The sequence below is a fragment of the Lacerta agilis genome, chromosome 3, assembly GCF_009819535.1.
Source record: "Lacerta agilis isolate rLacAgi1 chromosome 3, rLacAgi1.pri, whole genome shotgun sequence".
NCBI lineage: Eukaryota > Metazoa > Chordata > Lepidosauria > Squamata > Lacertidae > Lacerta > Lacerta agilis.
Window position 1 is genome coordinate 94,091,838 of NC_046314.1, and position 13,841 is coordinate 94,105,678.

A 13,841-nucleotide genomic window follows, 5' to 3' on the forward strand; every position below is an offset into this window, starting at 1 on the left:
TCGAATTAAGAATAGGCTTTCTGGGGAGAAAACACAGTACTAATTCAGAAGATCTGATGTGGACTGTTCCTTTTTCTAAAGCAATAATCAGGAGCAGACTGAGCAGGACCCAGCAAGCACCAGGACACACCAAAAGTTAGGACTAAGCATAGCTGAGGGCCTCAATGCCTTGCACATTGTGTTGCCTCTTTCCAGTGGCAATTGGCAATGTGGGGGTTTTTTCTCTCCAAAGAATTGGAAGAACAGAAAGGGAGATAGGCCCTACTGTTCTTTCCAGGTCTTGATACTTCTAACCCTAAGAGTAAAATCTAGATGATCTTGGTTCATTTATTATTAATGTTATTGTTATTTATTATGTTATATATATTTTAAAATATACTGCATATAATACTAGCTTTAAGCAAAGCCAACTGGCAATCAAACAAAACAATTTAAACACAATTGCACTATCTATTTGCCAGAAAATTTCCCTCATCTCCAAGTCTGGAAGTCAGACATTCCATATGGACAAATGGCAGAATCTTTTCTGACAACGAAGAGCGCATTTCACCCTGTACTTGGGCCAAAGTTTACACGTGAACAACTGTTTGGAAGCAAAAGACACTAATAGCTCCAAAATTATAAATTATGTGTGCTGTTGTTGCTGCTTTAAGAACATAGAAGAGGCCCTTAGCCAAATGAAGGCCTCTAGGCTTCTCTATCTAGCCCTCAGGACTCTCCCAAGGCCACATCCCTCCCTTGTCATACTTTGCGTCCTCCTTGAGTGCTTTTGCCAGGCTACAAGGTGTATTTGAACTCTGATAAGTGCTTCCTCCTTCCCTACATGGGGGGTTAGAGGGGCATTTGTGAGTAAATTAGCTTTTGTTCCTGGCCCCACTTAGCACAGACCCGTGGCCCTCAGAGTGTTACCTAGAAGGGAATGCGGCCCTTGAGCTGAAAAAGGTTCACCACCCATGGAACAGAAGGTCTTGTTTCCATTTCCAACAGATTAATGGGGAGGGGGAAATACCGGAATCACATCTCTGTTTAAAACAGAGCCTGTGCAATGAACAGGTTCACACGAGACATTAAGCCAAACCCGTTTGAAAAGTAATTTTATTTCATGCAGAGAAAGGTTTAGGCATCAGTCTGAAATAGTGAATGCCTTACAGTCAACTGCTGCAAACAAATGCTTTTTGTATACCAGCATTATTATCTGCCTTCCGCATCTATAAAAATTAAAACTCCCTGGTGATTTACCATGTATGGCATCTTAGTGTTTGCACTTTCAGAAACCATTAAGGCCCAGAAAGGAAATGCAGTACTGTGCTTTGTTAACAAAGCCCTAGAGGAATGTCAAGATTTGGGGGTGGTAGCACAGCAACAGAATGACATGGTTCACACGTCACATTAAACCATAGCTAAAATAAACTATGGTTTAATACAAACAAGCATTGAACCATATCATAAGAACATAAGAAATGCCCTGGTACATCAGGCCAAAGCCCTGTATTATGCAACATCCTGCACTCATCGTGGCCAACCAGATGCCTATGGGAAGCCCACAAGCAGGACCTGACCTGCTTTTGGAAAGCAACCCAAAGGCAGACTAGTTGTGTCATCCAGACCCAAGCTTGTGGTTTCTTTCCTCCAAATAAACCACAAGTGGCAAGCCAAAAACAAACTTTGTCTTCCGCTTATGGTTTGTCTAGAGAGAAACAAACCAAGAGCCCAGGTTCAGATGATGTGACAAGCCAGACCATGGCTTGTGTATTTTAACTATGGTTTAAAGGGATGTGCGAACCAGGCCACGGTCTGCCTCATGAATGTAACACTTATGGCTAGTCTGACAAAACGATGGCCATGCTCTGCCTCCATGGTCAGAGGCAGTAACGCATCTGAAACCAGCTGCTGGAAAACTCAGGAGGCAGAGAATGCTCTTGTGCTCAGGTCCTGCTCCTGGGTTTTTCACAGGCATCTGGTTGGTCACTGTGAGAACAGGATGCTGGACTAGATGGGCCATTGGCTTGATCCAGCAGGCTCTTATTCTTAGGAAGATGATAATGGCAACCAGTTTTCACAGGTTATGTCCAGTTCAGGATCCTCCTTGGAAAAGGTGAACAACAAATTACAAACTAGAAGAAGACAAATCTGGAAGAGAGTCCCAAGTTCATTTGCTGGTCTACCTTTGTCACGGACGTAAAGGTGAAATAGAAAAGGTCTGAGAAAGATTGTGATGGGGAACTTGTGGCCCTTCAGATTTTGTTGGGCTCCAACTCCCATCAGGTCAAGCCAGCATGACCACTGGGTCAGGGGTTATAGAATTTGGAGTCCAGCAACATTTGTGAAGGCTGCAGGTTGTCCACCCCACCCACACCCCCGCCACTATACTGGGCAAACAAGGAAAAGATTTGGCAACTTGTTTTTACCCTTGCACGCAGAAAGTAGGAAGCAAACAATCTGACAGTATTGGAATAATGTTTATGTAATTAATCCATTTTTATATTTGTTCTTACTCAATGATCCATATCCAAGGACTGTCAAAATCGATCAGGTTGCTTCAAGTTCAAATTTCCCTCGAAGATGACAGATAGACAAACAGACAGACAGATAGATTGACAGATAGATAGCTTACTAAATTTGCTATAAATAGGTGAACCAAATTTCCCTTGAAGAGGATAGATGATAGATAGATAGATAGATAGATAGATAGCTTACTAAATTTGCTATAAATAGGTGAACCAACTGAGTCTATGAAAAAATGTTTTATTTCTAGATTGTGGGTGAAGTGGGAGTGCATAATGCATCTTTCATTATAGCAAAGATCTTATTTTTAAATATTAAATATACTGTAGAAGCCACAAGGGAGAAGGCTTTGTGATATACCTACCCTGACTATCTTCCCACACCACTGATGCAGCTTTCCCTTCCACCCTCTTCCGTCATTTCAAAATGCCTCTGCTAGAATCCCATCTCATTGAAATCATACCCACTAAGCCTCTACTGCCAGCATACTGCCAGAACCATGTGTTAAGGACTCCCAACTCTCCTTGACCTTATTCACCCTTTCTCACTCATCCCTCGTCTACAGACCCATCTGCCCTTTTCAGTCCCTCTTGTCTGATTCTGCCTGCACCTTCCTACATGCTGATTTTTTGCATCATGCCCAGAAGTCTACTTCGTGTGCACAAACAGTTTTCGATCTAAAGAGAACGTGTCTCTCGGGCAGAAGCCTTGCGTGAGGAATGTGGCAAGAAAGTTTGAGAAACATTGGTTCTTCTGCTTCATGCAGCCAGGTGAACTCTTCAGCAGTACGGGGGCTGAGCATCTCCCATCCCAAAACTGCACAAGCGGAATTATTTTGCTCTGTTCACAGCCTCAGGCCTCCTGGCCTATGCCTGGAGGATAAAGCTATCAGTGGCTACTAGCCATGATTGCTATGTTCTGCCTTCACTGTCAAAGGTAGTATGCTTCTGTACGCCAGTTGCTGCAAGCAGGACTGAGGTCCTGTTGCAGGCTTCACATGTGCAAATGCACATGTGGTCACCATGACAAGACGACGCTGAACTGCTTTCACATCCACACCATACATGGTTTATCCCAAAGAATCCTGGGAACTGTAGTTTATCCCTCACAGAGGGACAAATCCCAGCACCCTTAAGAAAATACAGTGCCCAGGATTCTTTTTGGGAAAGCCATGTGCCCTAACTGTATGGCACGGATGTGACCTGAATGAGCCTTTGGCCTGCTTGTGTTCTCATAAACAGCCCTCCTCCACTAGTACCTCATCAAAGCTTTTGCCTGAAGGTTTATGTGAAGCCTTTCTCAGCTGCGAGTATTTTAGATTGTTCCACTCCCCTTGGGAAAGAAGCCACAGCTCAGTGGTAGAGCACATGATGTGAATGAATAAAGTCCCAGATTTAATCCCGGAAATGTTCAGTCAAAAAGTAGGAAATGATATGACAGACATCTCTACCTGAGGCCCTAGAGAGCTACTGCCTGTCAGAGAAGACAGTTTCCTACCTTCCTATCCTTGTTTCTCCTTTTGTCAACTCTTATTTTGCATCCTGTTAATCTTACATAATCACTTTCACCGTCTAGTGTCCAGATGGTTATGGATCACATCTCTCTCCAATTCTCCATCCATCATTCTGGTATTTGTTGTAGATAGGCTATTGAGTAGTTTCCCTGGCTCTTAAGATGTTTTCAGAAAGTGGTGCTGTGCTTATGCTTTGGGGGTTTTGCATTGTTTTATCTCTCTCTCTCTCTCTCTCTCTCTCTCTCTCTCTGTGTGTGTGTGTGTGTGTGTACTGTATTTGTAATTTTGGGCAAAAATTCATGTCCACCAGGTGTTAAGTTATGTTGGGTAGGTAACACCCCCAAGGTAGAACTGAGGAACTCACTAATTTAATTAGAATTGTGCTAAGCAGTTATTGCACAATGGTAACTTGGAAGAGAAAAGTGCATTGCAACCCATTTCCTTAACAATCCATTAGGACTCTCTTTCAAATATCAGATAGAAGATGAGGAACGTATGTTTTTTTTTTGTGTGTGTGTGTGTGTGTGTGTGTGTACGTGTGCAGGTGTGTGCACACCTGCACAGGAGGGTCCCTAGACTTAGCCTGCGAGCAAATGACCAACTGAGGCAGCAGAAACAAGATTAACCATCAATTGCCAATCTAGTCACTAAAACAGGAACAGAACTTACTTATTCTAATTTGCAATATATAAAGAGAAAACAGTTTGTGCCATACCGATGCTAGAACCAAAGATGCTTTAAAAGAAAAAAGTTACCTCTTGGACATCTTCTGGATTTTTTCGAGAAACAATCTGAAAAACAAAAGCAAAGGCCCTGTCAGTGCTTGAATTTGTTAATGAGAGACACAGAGAGAGCATGCAAAAGCGCCCAATGATCTAATATTGATTTTTTAAAAACTTTCTTTATTTGGGGCTATGCTTCATTAGGTTTACACTCATCCATCCCAGTCTTGATATGCACACATTCCAGCATCGTATCTGCAGAGGGGTTTATACATGTAGAAACCAATTCATGTGAGTCCGATAGAGAGTGCAGCTGACGCCTAAGCAGATTGAATTCAATGCACTTCAGACCGTATGAGAACATCATGATCCAATGCAAGGCAGAGCAAGAGCACCCAATCCTATTACTCTCAGTGTGTGCTGTCTTTGCAAACTGTCTTCAAAACAACATGTCATTTACAACTCCACATTCAGCATATTTTTGTACTGTAGGCAAAAATGCAGAAGTGCAAGGGAACAGAAAGGCAAGTTCAACCGCACAATAAGAAGAAAAAAACCCTCTTTTTCCTCCTTTCCCTCTTCATTAGTAATTTTCAACTTTCCCCCACACCAATCTACCAATAAGCCCCTGTGTGTCCAGCACAGAAGCTCCCTGTACTGTACCATATTCTAGGGAATGTTCTAAGGTGCATTGCCAGTTCACAAGACAAGCAGGCCAAGACCTCAGCATTGCCTAGTATGAACTGAAAGTACACCCTAGAAAGCATCCAAAAGTTTCCTGCTGGTCTTTCCCGCTTGATGGGAGAACAATCACAATAAAGCTTGCAGGTAAAAGGAGGGGTGAACTATAGGTGAAACAAACCAACAAGTCTGAATGCAAACACTGGAATCTACTTATGTTTTTCTTTTCTTTTCTTTTTAAAAAATTTATTTATATTTTTCAGTGTTACAATTTTTTTTCAAAACCACATTCACATTAAAAGAAACATTTCCCCATTCATATCTTTCTTTAAAATAAACCGATCATTTACAAATTCCCTTCTTCCCCTTCCCTGGTTCCTTTAATTCCCCCACATATTCTTGCATAGCCATTTAACTCCCTTATTCCTTTATTATTCCTTTGTTATGTGTCATACTGTTGAATTTACCTTAATCCTACTAACGTTTTCAAATGTTTACAGTTGTTTTCCAGATACTACACAAAAATTTTCCATTCCTCTTTACATACTTGATCTTCTTGTTCTCTTATTTTACTTGTTAGACCTGCCAGCTCTGCATATTCTGTCATTTTTAATTGCCAGTCCTTACAGTCGTACCTTGGAAGTCAAACAGAAACCGTTCCGGAAGTCTGTTCAACTTCCAAAATGTTCAGAAACCAGTAGTCTTAAGAGCCCATTTAAAAGCAGGCACACAAAAAAAGAACCACATCTAAACCCTCAGTATGCTCAGTATGAATCTATACAAATCCTCTTCAGGTTTTACTAAAGAGAGTTAACACAAGTGAGGGGTATTTCCACCCCAATTCTCACCTCCCTCCAATTGTGGAGGTTATCCATATGAAATGGGGAGGCTGATTTTCCAGCATTTTAAAACAAACAAACCTCCACAAGCACAGTAAGATCCAGGATTCAGAACGTCAGCATCCACAAGTTAGGAGGGCAAGAAAGGTGCTGAGCAATATTGATTCCTGTGCTGTCAGTGGGCTCCTGTTGTTGTCTTGTTGGGCTGTGTATGTAACAAAGGGGAGCCACACTGGGGTGAAGGTGCCATATTTTGTTTGTCCCCTACTGTTTCCCATATAGTTTGGTACCAGTGGTCCATGTTTACTTCTGACAGGTCCCTCCAGTGTCTAGCTATGATGCTACCTCTGGGATAGCTCAGTGAGTAAAGCATGAGACTCTTAAACTCAGGATCATGGGTTCAAAATATTTCTGCACTGCAGGATGATCACTTCCAACTCTACAATTCTCTGATTCCTGGCTGCTGAGAGTAGGTGGCTTATGAGTTCTTTATAGTGTGTGTTATTGTCTTGGAAAATATTCAGAAGGCCAGTCCTGGAGTGTCTTCTAGTACCTTTTTTGTTATTTTGCATATTTCTTGGAGGACTGAATGACCTGTTAGAAAGAACTCTATGAACTGATAGCAGTGATGCTGTATGTACTTTTGAAACCCAATAAAATATTTAATAGAAACAATTTAAAAGAAAAGAAAGGTGCAGAGCTAGTACTGTACATTCATCAACCCCACTGCCCCACACTCCCGGCTGATAACTTTTGCCACTTTAGCAACAATTGAAAGGGGCTATAGACAAACCCAATTCTGCAGGCAGCTTGTATGTGATGGATTGGGGCAATAACCTTTGTACCCTTAAGGCAGCTCCAATCAACTCTTAAAGAAAGCGTTTGGTGGTACCTGCAGCGAGTGGTCAGCAGTCATTAAAATGTTCCAATACCACTTATAGGAACATATAAAGTTGCCTTATAGTCAAACCATCTATCCATCTGGATCAGTAATGTCTACACTGATTGGTAGCACCTCTTCAAGGCTTCAGACAGTGATCTTTCCAAGCCAAACCTGGAGATTGCACCGGGGATGTTTTTTGCATGCAAAGTATATAGCACTGAACCACAACCCTTCTCTGCATCCACTCAACCAACCGAGTACCCCCACTGCATGAAGGCTACACACTTAAAAAGTTTAATTCAACAAGGGCTCTGATCGACTTTAGAACTCAAACTGCTAAAGGTCTCCCAATCTGCTTTCATGCTGGACTACCTGTCGTATGGCTGCACAGCCCTTCGGTGACTTCACAGCAACTCAACCAATGGCAGTCCACAATTCCCAAGACTAAGCAATCCTACCATCACAGGAAGGCTGATTCAGATTATCACTCATTTCACAATACAACCTGAGAAGACTGTGAACATTCTAAGGAAGCTTACCGTCAAAGTTTTAACTCCAATTCCAGCATGTTGGACATGTAAGCTCAGTTCATGCCAGCAGCTTCAAGCGCAACCACCGGCAGCGCTAAACTCTGTACTGCTGGCTGGCTCTATTCTGTGACAAAAACGAGGAGACCTTACATAGATGCTTGTTGTTAACATTACTTTAACAAGCACTATTCCCCTGGTATTTGAAGCTTCGGATGCATTTGCTTTGGTTACTCAGGAACCAAATAAAACCAAGGGAGCATGATGCAATGAGCAGGTGGAGGAAAGGAATCCCAGCCTCTTTTGGAAACTGTTATCGTGGGCGTGAGCAGGTGCGTTGGGTCTTTTCTTTAACCTTGCTTGGGCGATTGCATTTAAAATCCAATTCTCATAAAGAGCAAGGGCCTGCAGGTTTTAATATATTGATTTAAGAGCATTTATCTATAACTGTGGAACAGTTCTGGCTTTTGCTGTTTACAGTTCACATGCCTTGCACAATCTTTACGCCCCTCTTCCTCTTTTTCTCTCTCACACACATATACCCCACTTCACCTCAGGCTTACAATGAAGTAACTGAATTGTCTTGGAAATTTAACAACCGGGTTTTCTTATCTACCATCCTCCTGGACAATCCTGCTTTCTTATCTCTTGAGAGAAAGGCACTGTGGAATTTACCACCAGGAATGGACAACAAAGGGCCCATCATCTGCACTCTACATTTAAAGTATTACCATACCACTTTAAACAGTCATGGCTTTTCCCCAAGGGATCCTGGGAACTGTATTATTATTATTACTATTACTATTTACATGTGTTGCATCAGGAAGAGTTTGGGTATCACATGGCAGGACAGAGTTTCAAGCAAATACGTGCTCTCCCAGGCCCACATTCCCAGCACGTTTCCACTCCTATCTCAGCAACGTCAATGCTGGCTTGGTCACGTCCACAGAATGGAAGACAACAGGTCCCCCAAAGGTGTGCTCTATGGGGAGCTGGCTTCTGGCACCAGGCCCATTGGCAGGCCAACTCTGTGTTACAAAGATGTTTGCAAACATGACAGGAAAGCAACATCACCCCTGCCAGGTCCCAGGACAGGTTCCAACAATGAAAACACTGTAGTTGGTTAAGAGTGATGAAGAAAAAGAAGAAGAGTTTGGATTTGATATCCCGCCTTATCACTACCCGAAGGAGTCTCAAAGCGGCTAACATTCTCCTTTCCCTTCCTCCCCCACAACAAACACTCTGTGAGGTGAGTGGGGCTGAGAGACTTCAAAGAAGTGTGACTAGCCCAAGGTCACCCAGCAGCTGCATGTGGAGGAGCGGAGATGCGAACCCGGTTCACCAGATTACAAGTCCACTGCTCTTAACCACTACACCACACTGGCTCTCTGATGGGAATTGTTAGAAGACCAATTCCCCTCACAGAGCTACAGTTTCCTGAGTTTTGTGAGGGGAATAAGCAGTGCTATTTTTCTAGAAAAAGGTGTCAGAACTCACTATGAATGCCTCCCTTGTTCTCTTATAATGGCAAAGGCAGCCACCTGAGAGGTGCCGGAACCGAGTTCCGGAAAGTTCCAGCTGAAAATAAAATCCCAGGGAATAAAGGTTTCCTAACAACTCAGCACCCTTAACTAACTACAGTTCCTAGGACTGGGATGGAGGGGAGTCACGACTGTTTAAATGTAGGGTTTGGGTGTGACCCAAGAGACTTGTGGTACATTAAAGACTAACAAACTTCTTGAAACAAACACAATCATGGGCTGAAGCCCACATCCTCAGGTGCACAAAGCGAAATCTTAGTTGGCAAGTATACAAAGGAGAAAAATTATAAGGTAAGAGTCGAATGGGCACCAATATGCAAAAGGTAGAAGCAGTTATAACTAGAGTTTAAATGTTTGTTAAACTGGTGCAGCAGTGCACCTTTGATAGTAGCAGGTTGGTGAATGTTAGGAAGGAGCAGAACAGATAAAAGAAAGTACCGGTACTTCTTCATGCAGCACAGAGTTAAACTATGGCACTTGTTCCTACAGAAGGCAGTGATGGCTACCAACTTGGATGGCTTTAAAAGAAGAGTAGAGAAAGTCAATGGAGGACAAGGCTATCAAGGAATATCCATTCACTGTCAATACCAATTGCTGGGAGCTGCAAGTAGGCAGACTGCTGTTGCCCTCATGTCCTGCTTGCAGGCTTCCCATGAGCATTTGGCTGGTCTCTGTGAGAACAGGATGCTGAACTAGATGAACCATTGGCCTGATTCAACAGGCTCTTCTTATGTTAATAAAATACCAAAAAAATTAAAATATATAACAAATAAAAGCAGCAATAGTAATGCAACGTTATGAATACTTAATGCAGGCATGCCATGGAAGCTTGCGGATCACAGGTTGTCCACAGACAAACAATTTGGGACACACACACACAACTGCTGTAATAGCTACTGAAAGGAAAAGAAAGCAACATCTAATCCAGGCTGTACCAGGTTTATTTGACTGTAGTATCTCCATCACCATGATTGAAAACTCACATTTTTTCCAATGACAGATAGGGAATCAGGTGGATACCAATTTTTAAAAATTTTAAGGAAACCATTTGGAGGTTTTCTTTTGTAAAAAGATATATATAAACTTTGCAAAATAAATATATTAAATTAACACCAGTAGAGCCTGCATAAAATGTTACTTTCTCCCAGCAGTGAGAATGTGGGCTGGATTGCAGGAGAGAGATGAGAGTCCGAGACTCTTAGCAGATGAAGGTCTCTCCCAAGTAATGTCTGAATGAGCCCTTGTCTCTTACCGGAGACATAACGGAGCATGGAAATTCAAAAGAGGCTATTCTCTTATAGGTGCCAATCTTTTATTTATTGATTACTTATTTGTTGCTTTTATATCCCATTTTTTTTTCTCCAAGGAGCTCCAGTTCCTGACATAGTTCTCCCCCTTGTCATTTAATCCCCACAACCCTGTGAGGGAGGTGTGGCAGAGAGCCAGAGACTGGCTCAAGGTTACCCACTGAACTTCATAGCCAAGTAAGGATTTGTAACCTCATCTTCCAGGTACTAGTCGGACATTTTATGCCACACTGGGTCTCAAATAGATGTTTTTAGGGCAATGTTAAAATATGGGTGGGGAGATCAAGACATAGGAAATATGACTATTTTTTTGGCTTTCATTTGAGTTAGGCTGTCACTTGTGCAAAAACACAAAAAACCAAAAAAAACTAGCTCTTCCTTCATTTTCAATAGCACAGATGAGAGGACATGGTCTCTTTGCATTGTACTCAAGGACCAGGTCTAGGAAACAAATGGGTGCTACTACACCATCAAAACCTGCCTCTGCCCTTTAAGCTGGAAGCCCAGATCAAACCATAACCTCCTGTTGCCCTTTGGACAACCAGGCCCATCCATAAATCAGGCACAACTATAAACTGCTTCCCATCTCTACACCTATAGTGATGGCTGTCCCTTCTGACCTAGTCTTATATAATGCAGATTTTGGCTCTCTCCCCAAAAACATCTCTGCTGGGGGAAGCTCACATCCCTGACCCAATGTGCAAGAAGCCAGTCCCTCCGAGTTCAGTGGTGTTTATCTCGGGTTAAGCATGCAGAGGATTGCAGTGTTATTCCTACATCCCATCCATTCCTTTGAAGGATGCTGACCCTCCCCTCCAGATAAAACCCACATACATGGAAACAAGGGAGGAGGAGGATTTGAGATGGAAGGGAGATGCCATGATCCCTCCTACCCCGCAATTGGGTACTTCTGGAGTGGGGTGCAAGTGGAAATGCGCCTCTCTCCATCCTATAGAGCGAGGAAAAATGGATAGAGATGTTCGGGAAGGAAGAGAATCGGTGCTCTCTCTGCCGCCCACTCACTCCTCTCAGCAGATGGGGGGCGGGGGGACAGAGATCTGGACATCTGCTTGGATTGAGGACGAGCAAAGCCATCCCTGTAGGAGGCCACGGCGCTGTGGCAAAAGCACATGCTCGCCGGGCGTTGCCAAAAGAGGCCCTGGGTTCCAATCCTGCCTTCTCCCGTTTCGGAAGATGCCGGAAAGCCGCTGCCCGCGAGCCGCACCGACGATCTGCCTACTTGCAGGCAGGCAGGTTCCCAGGATCTCCCTGCCCGGGCCGTGGCGGAGATCCGAAGGGGAAGGAACCCGTTCGTCACCACCGACACCCCCGACCCTAATCGAAGATTGCACGGAAGACGGCCTTCCCATTTCTCTTTCTCTTTCCCCTTTCTTCCCAAGGCTCACTCACCCGCGCGGTGACCTTATACAGGGTGTATCCCCGAGGATGGCGCTTGGGCTCGGTGACCGTGTAGAACCGGGCCACGTCCCCGCCTCGTCCCTGCGGGGAGATCATCCTTGCTTGCAGCGGGCCGGCAGGAGGTGCGGAGGCCGTGGCTTCCTTGGCGTGGGCCCAGCGCCGCCAGGCTGCTGCAAAGATCCACTCCCGGGTCAGCCCGAGCCGGCGGCGGAAGCGATGGGAGAGAGGGAGCGGCGGCGGCGGCAGCCGCTAAAGCAGCACCCTCTCCTCTCCTCCGCGTGGATCCGGCGCGCGATGCAGGCGAGGGCGGCCCCCGCGACGCAGCTCGCTGGCCTGTCTCTCTTTCCTCCCCGACCCGCCCTGCCCGATCCTTCCCGCGGGGATCGGGATGGAGCCTCCCCCCCCCCCGCGCGCCTTTGAAGAAGAAGCGCCGGCAGAGTCAGGCCGGCTGGGTTGTCCTGCGAAGTGTCATGGGGCGCATGAAATGACTGTGCGCGCGCGACACTTTTCAGGATCGAAAGAAAAAAAGGTTCCTCTGCCCAGAATTTAATTTGAGAGAAAGTAGCACGAAGACTCGGGGTTGTTGGCCTTTCCCACCACCTCTTTTGATTCTGGGGGCGCTCTTTCCGCAAGCGTAAGCATGTTTATTCGGAAGTAAGTCCCGCAGAATTCCGTGCTTCTTGCTTCCAAATAAAAGGGTGCGTAAAAACGCATTCTTAATCCTGACTCATTATTTCTAATAATAATGCGTTTTATGCAGCATTTTCTCATGTTCCTGGCATGTCGCATATACACTGTCTTGATGTAGGCCTATGCACAACAACCCTGCAAGGAAGATCTGTATTATTATTGGGGTGGGGGGGTAAGAGAGAGACTAAAGCCACCCAGTAAATCCAGGACAGATATCTAGACAGTAGGCCACATCAGTTCTCTGTATTTATTCAGTGGTGGTGAGTGAAATAGACTCTGCACCTGGTCTGGCAATTTAAATCTCTTTTTATTTCCTACGTGCCAGGGTTTAATTTTGCAATTGAAAAAACGATGCCAAGACTGAATTGAGCCCTGTATTTATGCATGGGTGTGGGGGGGAGGGCAGGGATAGGCAGCTTCCCCCATCAATAAAATTCAATAAAAATACATAGCGAACAGGTTCTGCACCCCCTAACAAAAGGTCTGGGGCCCCCAGCAAAAATCCTGGCTATGTCCATGCATTTATGACTTCTTACATCTAGGCATAGCTACCAAGGTTATAGAATGTTTAGTATTTATGAGGTTGGATGGCCATCTGTCATGGATGCTTTATGCCCCTGAATAACCAGTTGCTGGGAAAGCACTGTCGGGGTGGAGCACTGTTCAACTCAGTTCATGCTTGCAGGCATCTCATGGGCTTGTGGTCGGCCACTGTGGTCAACCACAGGATGTTGGACTAGGTTGGCCCTTGGCCTGATCTAGCAGAGCTCTTCTGACATTCTTAGGAAGTGCATATCCTTTCCAAAGGACCCCTAAAAGCTACATACTACAATTTGTCCTCTGGAAGAAAGGCTATGTGGTCTCAGATGTGCTATTTTCTATGCACCTATTATTAATCCTCTTTTCGCATCTCGGTATGAGCACTGTGAGCAGTCTGTTGAGTTTTAAAGGTGGGGAACGGCTGGAGCATAACTCTGCTTGGAGGTCACACTCTCAGCACTGGAATCCCTGGCTACATGTAGAACTTGACATCTGTCCCTGTTGAAATTCATTTTATTAGTTTGGGCCCAGTTCTTCAATCATGATTTAGGGTGGAAAGAGAAGTCTGTATTCAAGAACCGATTAACAAACAATATTTGTACTGATGCTTGATCACTACATGTCAGGTGTGAAGCCCTCAGCCATACAGACAGGTCCAGTTTAGGACTTATGTG

The 13,841-nt window shown here is 44.4% G+C and overlaps 1 protein-coding gene across 2 annotated transcripts in view; it reads right to left on the reverse strand.

Moving 5' to 3' along the window:
• RPS6KC1 (ribosomal protein S6 kinase C1) overlaps positions 1-12,174 on the reverse strand; it is an 89,326-nt gene extending 77,152 nt beyond the window's left edge. The window contains exons 1-2 of one of the 2 annotated variants that reach the window (XM_033144787.1): positions 11,929-12,174; positions 4,774-4,809 (exon numbers count right to left, since the gene is read on the reverse strand). In XM_033144787.1, coding sequence (XP_033000678.1) covers positions 4,774-4,809; positions 11,929-12,033 — 141 coding nt within the window. In that variant the 5' untranslated portion in view covers positions 12,034-12,174. Of the gene's footprint in view, positions 1-4,773; positions 4,810-11,928 lie in introns of those variants that run through there. The other variant, XM_033144788.1, reaches the window with a different exon arrangement.
• Positions 12,175-13,841: the final 1,667 nt, after the last annotated feature.